At 42.2% G+C, this 10349-nt stretch overlaps 1 protein-coding gene across 1 annotated transcript; it reads left to right on the top strand.

Moving 5' to 3' along the window:
- Window positions 1-231: 231 nt before the first annotated feature.
- Window positions 232-3624, top strand: MYCN (MYCN proto-oncogene, bHLH transcription factor). Its single transcript, XM_080341168.1, has 2 exons — window positions 232-1368; window positions 2614-3624. The coding sequence occupies exons 1-2, from the start codon at window positions 660-662 to the stop codon at window positions 3210-3212; spliced, it is 1308 nt and encodes a 435-aa protein (XP_080197294.1). The 5' UTR covers window positions 232-659; the 3' UTR covers window positions 3213-3624.
- The last annotated feature ends 6725 nt before the right edge of the window (window positions 3625-10349 follow it).

Raw genomic sequence — 10349 nt, 5'->3', positions numbered from 1 at the left:
TCGCTTTGAGTGAATGAACTGGCGATTTGCGAAGTTGCAAAGAACCCCTCCGCCCCCTTTTTTGCATCCTTCTCCTCTCCCCTTTGCACTGCTCCGCAGATGACAAAAGGAGTAAACTTCCTCCACTTTTGCTGGCATATTAAGAGGGCTTTCTGGAGAGATTACGGTATCAAAGCCTTGCATCTGTCTACAGTTACTCGGCTGTTCTGAGCGTTTGAAGCAGTTCGGGGAGAGCAGGCGAGTGCTATGTGCAAAAGCACAGGGGTGCTTTGCATCCTTGTACCTTGCCGGCTGGTTGTGTGTCCTCACGGAGCGCCGCGGAAGGCGGAAAGCTTTGCAAGTGGGAGCAGTACCTGATCGCTTTTCTTTGAATATCTTGAGTCGGGAGGAAAGGTGTGTGAGATGCATTTTTTCTGAACTTGCAAAAGGTTTCCTCTTTCTTGCTGTTGATGATGGGATTTTTTTTTTCCTTCGGTTAAGAGGAAGGGAATCGCATTCGTGTCTGTTTGTTTCTTCGTGTTTTAATTGTGGTTGTTTTTTTTTTTTATTATTTTTGGTTTAGTTTCAGGTCTTGGGAGAATCTCTCCCCCTTGGTGGAAATACTCATAAAACCTGTACCTAAAACCATTGACCCAGGGATCAACAAAAGGAGACCCGTAATGCCAGGAATGGTCAGTAAAAACCCAGACCTCGAGTTCGACTCTTTGCAGCCCTGTTTCTACCCGGACGAAGATGACTTTTATTTGTGCGGGCCGGACTCCGCTCCCCCCGGGGAGGACATCTGGAAAAAGTTTGAGCTGCTGCCCACCCCTCCCCTGTCTCCCAGCCGGGCCGGGCTCCAGGAGCACCCCCCGGGAGGGGGCCCGGTGCCGTGGGGAGGGGCGGCCCTGGGGGGCTGCCGCCCCACCGACCCCCTGGACTGGGCGTCCGAGCTGCTCCTGCTGCCCCCCGAGGCCGACCTCTGGGGCGGCTCGGACGGAGGGGACTTCTTCGAGACGGGCCTCGGCGTGACCAACAACCTCAACTCCATCATCATCCAGGACTGCATGTGGAGCGGCTTCTCTGCCCGCGAGAAGCTGGAGCGGGCGGTCAGCGAGAAGCTGCAGGGCAAGGCGCCCGCCGCCCCGCCACCGCCCCCGGGAGCCGCCGCGGGCAGCCCCGCCGCCGCCAGCGGCCGTGCGGAGCTGGGCGGCGCCGTGCCCGAGTGCGTGGACCCGGCCGTGGTCTTTCCCTTCCCCGTCAACAAGCGGGAGGCGGTGGCGGTGGCAGCGGCGGGCGGCGGGACTCCGCGAAGCAGCCGCCCGCCGCGCCCCGCCGGGGACAGCCGGGCCAGCAGCAGCTCCGGGGACGACACCCTCAGCGACTCGGGTAAGCGCCGTTCGCGGCGGCCTCGTCTCCGGGATGGAGTGGGGGGTGGGTTGGCGGCGCTGCCTGCGGGCGCCGACGGCTCCGCGCCCGCCGCGGGCTGAGCGGGGAGCAGGCGGGAAGGCTGCGCCCCGATTCGGTCCCCGCGGGCGGCACCGGCGTTCAGGGCGGGGCGGCCGGCAGGCGGCAGCGGCGGGACCCCGCGGCCGAGGCCCCACGGGCAGCGCATCCGGGGCGGCCCACTGGCTCCCGGCGTCGTGTCCCGGCAGCACCAAGCACGGGAGAGCCACACGGCAGGAACCCCGACCTGTGGGGCTGTGTGGTGCTGGGGACCCGCCGGGGCTCCCCTACATTGTCCTGCCCCTTGCGGCTGGTGTGCCCCAGCTGCGGGGGCTAGTGGGCAGAGTGGGCTGCCACTGTCACTCTGGGGATGGGCTTCGTGAGGGCTGACTGTGTTGCCTTTAGGCGTGATTTGGGAAGGCTAGAGCAGGCTGGTGACCTCCCGCAGCAGCGCTTGCCCTTGCACTGACAGAACCTAAAATGCCCAGAAACATCTCCTGTCCGTGCTTGCAGAGAGGTCCCCTTGGGCCAAAACGTGGTTTTGCATGGGTAGATGAGCTGGTCCGTATGACCATTGCCATAAACTTGGTGATCCGTCCCGGGTTTGAAAGCCTGCTGTCCCTTTAATGTCGGGTTTGACAGCTTTGGGTGAGGAAGCACTTCCAACAGCTGTCTTCTTGGCAGAGCACCAAGCGCCGGCTTAAAGGGTCCCCGGCTGGAGCAGCTTCACCTTCTGCCTCAGAACAAACCCAGCGATTGTTTCGTTTTCCGGCTGCTTTTCTACCAAGCAAGGGCTGTGTTGTGGCACTGTGCATGCTTTTTGTGTCCCAGCTCTGCGATTCCATTCAAAATACATACATTCTGTCTAAAAAGGCTTCTCTGCTTCTGTGATTATGTGGGTGGCAGCCCCGCTTTGATTGCAAATTAGAAGTGTTTTTAAAAAACACTCATTGCACTTATTAAACTTTAAGAAATTACTGTTGTTCAGTCATTTAATGTATATTACATACTTTTCTAGATCTATATCTGACTACAGATGGTAGGCACAGCCTGTTTTTGCCATCAGTTGTTTCATTGCTGCTTTTACTATACATATTTTGTCAATAAATACATCTCGGTTGATACTCCTTCAGAGTGTTTTCTGTGAGAGTAACGTCTATTTTATTTTCCATTTTGTGTTACCAAAAGATGATGAAGATGAAGAGGAAGAGGATGAGGAAGAAGAAATAGATGTTGTGACAGTGGAGAAAAGACGCTCCTCCTCCAACAAGGCTGTTACTACCCTTACTATTACAGTGGGTCCTAAAAATACCACTTTTCCATCAGTCAGGACACAGCAGAATGAACTGATTTTAAAGCGTTGCGCACCAATTCACCAGCAGCATAATTATGCCGCTCCTTCTCCATACATGGAGACTGAAGATGCTCCACCGCAGAAAAAGTTAAAAATCGAGGTGCCCCGTCCAGTAAAACCCACGATCCAACCAAAGTCTAAGAGTTCAAGTCCTCGAAACTCTGATTCAGAGGATAGTGAACGTCGACGCAACCATAATATCCTGGAGCGTCAACGGCGTAATGATCTGCGGTCAAGTTTCCTCACGTTAAGGGACCATGTTCCAGAACTGGTTAAAAATGAGAAAGCTGCGAAAGTTGTGATCTTGAAAAAAGCCACTGAATATGTCCATTCCCTTCAGGCAGAGGAGCAGAAGTTACTGCTAGAAAAGGAAAAATTGCAAGCCAGGCAACAACAATTGCTAAAGAAAATAGAATACAAGCGGACTTGCTGAACTTCTTTTTTGTTTTGTCTTTTTTTTTTTTTTTGGCTGACCAGGACAGTCATTGCCACTTTGCACATTTTTGATTCTTTAAAAAAAAATTGTGTTTTTTGACGTTAAGAATGTTGGTTTTACTTCCAATCCAGTCCCAGAAGTAATCGACAAACTATATTATCCGGGTACGGAGCAAATGGATGTTCTTGCAAGGAGTTTATTGCAAGACTACCAAACAACAATGGACTGCCTTTGTTTTTCCTCATAAGAACTGTAGATGGTGGGGATTTTTTTTTTTTTCATTGTTGTGAGCATTTGGAGCTGCTGATGACATCTAGTTGAGTTTTAAAATGTTCATTCCTAAGTTTTATGGTGCTTATGTTCTAACAGATGTTACTTTAGGGGCTGACATTTTGTACCCCTGTGGGAATTTTCTGTAAATACCATCTACACACTTGCCTTTTGTACATGTCTTGGGTTATGAGAGGTAGCTTTTGCTACCAGTATTAGACTGGAAGTTCATACCTAAGTACTGTAATACCTCAATGTTTGAGGAGCATGTTTTTGTATACAAATATATTGTTAATCTCTGTTATGTACTGTACTAATTCTTACATTGCCTGTATACTTTAGTATGATGCTGATACATAACTAAATTTGATACTTATATTTTCGTATGAAAATGAGTTGTGAAAGTTTTGAGTAGATATTACTTTATCACTTTTTTGAACTAAGAAACTTTTGTAAAGAAATTTACTATATATGCCTTTTCCTAGCCTGTTTCTTCCAGTTAATGTATTTGTTAATGTTTGGTGCATAGAACTGAGTAACTGCAAAGTTCTGTGTTTAATTTCTTCCAACGATGTACATTTAGTGCTGCGTCTTATAGCACTTTGAAATACCTCATGTTTATGAAAATAAATAGCAATTACATGATGTGCCATTTACTATTTTTCTTTTTAAATGAAGTTCTTTTAAATAAAATGTTTAAATTTGCATTGTTCATGAGATACAAAACCATGGTCCCATATCTTCAGCACTTAAATTCGAATTATAGGTGATGCTCCATGAAAAGTCAGCTAGGCATGACATTTCCATTTCTGGTTAAAAAGCAAGTCTAGTAAGAACAATTTTCCTATTCTTTCGTACTTCTGATGTCTCTTGTGATGTCAGCAGCATTCCAGGCAACTGAACATACAGCAGTTATTGGAAAGACTCTTGTATCTTGTGAAGGCTTCTGGAATATTCACTGTATGTGGAGAATTGTGAGGAATCAGGAATGGCTAGCATGCTTCTGCTCCGGGACTGCCCTCAGTGTGGTAGGCAGATGGAGAAGTAAATGATAGGTACACTTGCTACAGCACAGAAAATGAAATATTTGTAGTAAACAAAGGTCTTACTTGTTTTGTTCTTATTTTTGTTACAAAAGGCTTATCCTTAAAGCAGGCCATCATAGCTTAGGAGAATTAGTGTTCTTGTTTGTAGCTGAAGATCCTGTTCGTTACTACTTTTACTAAATTAGTAAAAGTAAAAATCCCAGGGAGAGTACAGACCTATGAAGCATGTGTCAAATGAACAATGAAAGTTGACAGGTGGTTGTCTCAAGGAGTGATGTCATTCGGTGTGACAAGAGTACGATCTGTAAGTGTGAAATATGTCTGGTCATTTTGGTAAGTGACTTGAGAGCAAGAAGCTGTTTTATTTTCTACTTTGTATAGGTATTCCTGACATTTTCTTTCCCCACACTGAACCTGAAAAACTGGGTATGGATTAATGAGCAAAATGGCCAGTAAGTAGTTCAAGGATCAACTTACAAGGAGCTAGGCTGGGACATCTGCCCCTATTTTAGCCACAAAGGATGTAGCTTTCTTGGTGGTGGAGCTACAGAATGTCTCATATTTGCCATGAGGTAGCAGACTAAGAACCGTATGGGAGGAAGATTGCCACGGTAATATATGTGTCATATGTTCATGCCCTACAGTAGCTTGTTGGTGTCGCAGTAACCTGTGCATTCTTGGTCCCCAACCAGCTTCTGTACCAAGAATGCTGGGAACTGAACTTGCTAATCTTTTAGTGCAGTAAATCCAGATCATCAGCAGGCATGAATTGGTATAACACTGTTTAGAGTCAGCTAGACCTACACAACTTTATGACATTTGAAAATATGGCCTCAATAGACTTAATAGCTTCCAAATTAAGACTTAAGGAACAAAATCATTCCATAAATAAAGTCCCAGTCTTTAACGTGGACTTGACCATGCTTCTTAAAATTTCCCAGAACAGTGGAGAAAACAGTAGAAGACAAAGCCTCAAGAGACAATTGGTGTGGACAGTCACAGGATGCATTTAATTTTCCTAGCTGTAACAAACTTTTCAAACTCCATTGTATAAGCAATTTTTATTGAAGTACTGTTCTGTTTTTAAACAAGGTACAGGTCACATAAGCCTTCTTGAAGGGGAAGGAAAGCTTTTCAAATGTCCACTGTGTTGTCTTTCTAATGCCTGCCCAACTCACAACCTGGGCTTCTTAACCTAAGCTTATGGTTAGACTTAGTATAATATGAAAAAAAAAAAGAAGTTACAGCTGTATACTGGCCCTGTGTACTAGCCAAATACTTTCCTAGCTGATGCAAATCATATTCTGAACAAAAATAAATCACAGAATGATCTGTCACTTTACAGTCTAGGAATGCACTGCCTAAGGATTGAACATGCAAAGTCGAACGGAGATTCATCCCCCTCCCCTTCCTTCCCTTCCTTTCCCTTCCCTGTGGTACAACTCCAGGGCCAAATTCTAGGTCAGACCAGGTTGCTCAGGGTTATATGCAGCCATGGTTTGAATGTCTTCGAGGATGGAGTTCCACAGTGTCTCTGGACAACACATTTCAATTTTTGACTGCTACGATGGATACAAACTTTTCTACTGTTTGGAATTGTCCTTGTTGCAACCCCTGTCCATTGCCTCCTGTCTTTTGTGTTTAACCTGTAGAAGTGTCTGGCTCCACCTTCTCTGTAACCTGCCATTAGGTAGTTGAAGACAGCAATTACTTCTCCTTTCTCTTCCAGAGACAACCCAGTTCTGTCTTGCATTGTTGTGGTATCCAAGCATTTAGAGTATAATAAAGGTGTCAAATACTTGCATTTGTTTGGATATTCAACACAAATCCTGTCTGAAAGACTCGTTTTCTGCGTGCGTGTCTTGGCCTGATACTTTTGAATTCAGTGATAAGCGTCCAACTGCTGTCAGTGGAGAGAGAATCTGGCCCCACACGGTTCAGAAGTGCTCCCATTTACTGTACTATTTGCTGCTATCTGCTGCACTACCAGCGCTTCGGGTTAGTATTTTTTTTTCTTTTCTTCTTTAAATAATTTTCAGGAGTTAATAGGTTTGTTTTTATACTGTTGCAGGAAGGAGCAAGTTGTCAAGGACAAATCTTCTTGTAAACAAAAATCTCAGCTGTAGGATGTTGTTAAGTTACAATTGTTAAATAGGAGATGATGGTTTTCAGTTCCTTTGTATTTACAGAATTGAGAGGTGTCGGAAAGATAGCTTTTGAAAAGAGAGGTAAACAATTCATTCTGTAATATTTTCTGAAAAATCAGCACCCAGAAGGGTACATAGGGAAGGACACAAGGACACAGCAACAACGGTAACAAAAGATGCTTCTGCATGCATATCTAGAGTGTGAAGTCCATAAGGATTCGGTCAAGTAATGAATAGAGACACTTTTTTTTTTTTTTTTAAGTATACATACCTACATTTGTATAACGAATGCAAACATATCTATCTGAAGAATGTTAGAAAATACGGCAAGTACCTCAAACAGCTTATTAAAATGCAGGTATTGCCTGTTCCTGAAGGGAAAACTGAATCAGAGTGATTGCAATCTTATCTGACCTGCTATAAAAATTCCCAAGTTTTTTTTTTCAGACAAGACAGAATCTGCTGATGGAATCAGGTGGTTTCCTCTCAGATCACGTATCCCAGAGGTTGCTCTCCTTCCACTTTTCTGTTTATTTTCTTAAAAATACCTTTAAGAACATACGGAACTTGAAACGTCAAAATGAAATGATTCCTCCATAAACCAGTATAAGTAAAACACCAGTGGGAGAGCTTAAAAAGTTGAAATGTGTTAATGATGGCATTACCACTGAGTCACCTGTTGCCATGAGTGCAAAGGAAAGTGCATTTCTCAACCCCCAAGCTGCTGTTACAGCAACTTATCACCAGGTCTTGGCAGGACTGCTTGAGATTTCATGATGTGTATAATTTGCAGAGGGCACATTTGCGCCTGGTAAGTATGCTGATAAACCAAGCTAGAATAAAATTACTTTTAAAGGATCCCATTCCTAAGCCTGAATTTCCTGGCTTGTGGCTGGTTTAAATCAGAAGATGTAATTTTATTTAAAGTTTTACATTTGAGATAATGAATTTAACGAATTTTTAATGTACCATGTTGTTTATTACACTCTTGGCAAATGCTTGGTCATTTATACCTGGGTTCCTTTCTTTTCCTTGTCTCCGTTCCCACTTCCTTTTTCCCCTGCCCCTTTTTCTTCTCCTTTATACCTAAACTACCTGTGTCATCTCTTCTGACAGGAGCCCAAAAGCCATCAAACTTAAACAGATTTGAGGTGTCACAAGCACTCCTTTAAAGTAATCGGGGATTTCAGTAGAAACACAAGATACACAGCACTTACAGAAATCTCACAGGAAAATAATGATTCAAAACATGGAAGAGAAGTTGTTGGGCCAGCACAATATATTTTTATATATATAAAATATGCATATCTATAAAAATATATATTAGTTATATATATTTGAGCAACAATCAACTTAGAGAATATAAAATGAATTCTTGATCTCTGAGCTGTGAAGATTCCTTGTATGTATGCTGTATGTACAGATTCAACATACAAGCTGTATGCACACAAGGGATTCCATATGTGTTGATTCATGAACCTTATTAGATAAACCCAAGTGTGTATTTGAAAAGTAACAACACTGATCACTTGGTCCTTTGAAGAAAAAGCAAATGAAGGCATTTTGTTTCCTGTATTTATGATCACAATATGACACACCCGCATAATGCAGAAATCAAACAAAAATGTACCTACCATGTAAGTACAATTAATGGCAAGTATTTTTTAACTCCATGATGAAATGGATAGGTGTGTAGACTTATCAGACTTAAAATTTATCAGACTTATAACTGAATTATGACCTATTTGTTACTGATTTTTGAACTGTGAAGTTACATTTTGTATGCATAATCATTGTTAGGCTCCAAATATACTATTACAGTTCTTCCATCTGACATTGTTTAGATATTGCATGGTGGGCAGGATCTTATTTTCTCCTTCTCACACCTACACAAAGCTTATTTATGGGGCATGTTGATAAGTTTCAGCTGACAATATTTTAAATTAAATGACAGCATATATCACATTATTTTCATTGTAAAACGAATGGAAGAAAAACAGAAAGTAGGTAAACATTTTGAAAAATCACTATTAACTTTTACAGGTAGATCTGTTATTTGACCTCTTGTAGTTCTCACTATGTCAGTGTTTCTCGTCACTTATTTCTATAACCTTACTCCAGTAGTCCTTATAACTTCATTTCTCTGTTTCTTTAAAAAGAATACTTATATTCACAGTTCCTGCCATCTTCAATAACTGTTCTATATCACCCTATGTCAATTCTTCCTTTCTTTCAAACACTTAAATGAGTCACATCTTTTTTTGCTTTGTGGTCTCACCTTTCCTAGTAGTTATATTATGTGTTACAGTATTTTTTTTTTATTTAAGTCTAAAATACAGGATCCCATTCTATGAGCTGCTGAACACTTGCTGACTGGCTACAGGTCTGTAGACTTCAGCAGGACTGTATAATATAAGAGCTCAAGAACTTCCAAGACTTTTAAATGAAACCTGTAGGTATGCCAGGTTACATTGTTCTGTATTTTATATTCTTTTCCCTTTTTTGAGTTCCTGATTTCTTACAGACATTTGTTTGTGAAAGACTATAAAAACACAAGCATGCAGTTAGAATAAAATTGGTGGAATAGTGCATATTAAGTAATAGTGTTCTACTTCTGTGAGTAGTACCTTTCAGAGACTGAATGTTATTCTTCTGGAGTAATTTAAACATATATATTCACTATTAACCCAGGAGCAGTTAAGTTACTCATGAACTCTTTTGGTAAAGAAAATTATACCTTTCTTTTCTGCTGCTGGTGTTAACAATATGCAGTGCTTGGATGCTTTAGTTAAGCAGGCACCAGTGAAAATAAATAGCAATTAGAAGTGGTCAAGAGTAAGGCATTTGGCTGTCTGTGCTACTGAGCGTTTTTTAAATTAATGTTTTTCTTCCATGTTAATAAAGAATGGCAATAAAACAAAACAAATCTTGGATACCTAGTTTATTTCTTATCAGAACTCTTTAATTTTCAAATTTCAGGAATCAGTCTAGCAACAAGTGTCAAAGTAAATAAATACTTTCTATAATGATCCATGTAATTCTATAGCTTTACAAGAGTGCCTTTGGCATATACTGTGTGTATCATCACTTATGTGTTTCCCTCAACAAAGACTCAGCTTTTGAACACTTGAGAGCTTGGTCATCGAATTGTCACCTGAAATTCAAGCTGTTTATTAACAGGCATGAAGAAACAGAAAGAACACAGAGATTAAACGATTTACCAATAGTTAAAGAAAAGGTTAGTAACTGTTGAGGGCTGACTTCATATCATGTGCTACTATATTTGATGACTTATGCACATGACAATGAAGGATGCTTTTGTGAGAAGTTCTAATGAATAATGTCCTAATTAAACCCCAAACCTTGATGATAAAAGTTATTTTATCTATTTATAGCCTATCTATATTCTACATTGGAACAGGGATTCCTAAACTTACTTACTCTGTGCACAACCATACTGCAAGAACATCCAACCGTATGTATTTTCAGGGGGATATATTCACCGTGCCATTGCTGCTGATGGGATGCGTGCACAGTGTGGGAGTCCCAGACAGAAGAGCCAAGCTCACTCCAGAAGAAAAGTCCTTGATTTTTCTTTCATTGACTGGGGAACAGTGACCCAACGAGGGATTTTACTTGTGCATTTGTTTTAGTTGCCCAGAAAACTGATC

The sequence above is a fragment of the Nesoenas mayeri genome (assembly GCF_963082525.1).
Source record: "Nesoenas mayeri genome assembly, chromosome: 3".
Taxonomy (NCBI): Eukaryota; Metazoa; Chordata; class Aves; order Columbiformes; family Columbidae; genus Nesoenas; species Nesoenas mayeri.
Note: the sequence above shows the minus strand (reverse complement) of the source record. Positions and strands in the feature narration are given on the sequence as shown.

Bases quoted from the DNA above. Each gene is read 5' to 3' on its own strand.
- MYCN (XM_080341168.1), top strand. From the start codon at position 660: ATGCCAGGAATGGTCAGTAAAAACCCAGACCTCGAGTTCGACTCTTTG. The intron at 1,369-2,613 runs GTAAGCGCCGTT...TGTTACCAAAAG, and splicing joins CGACACCCTCAGCGACTCGG to ATGATGAAGATGAAGAGGAA.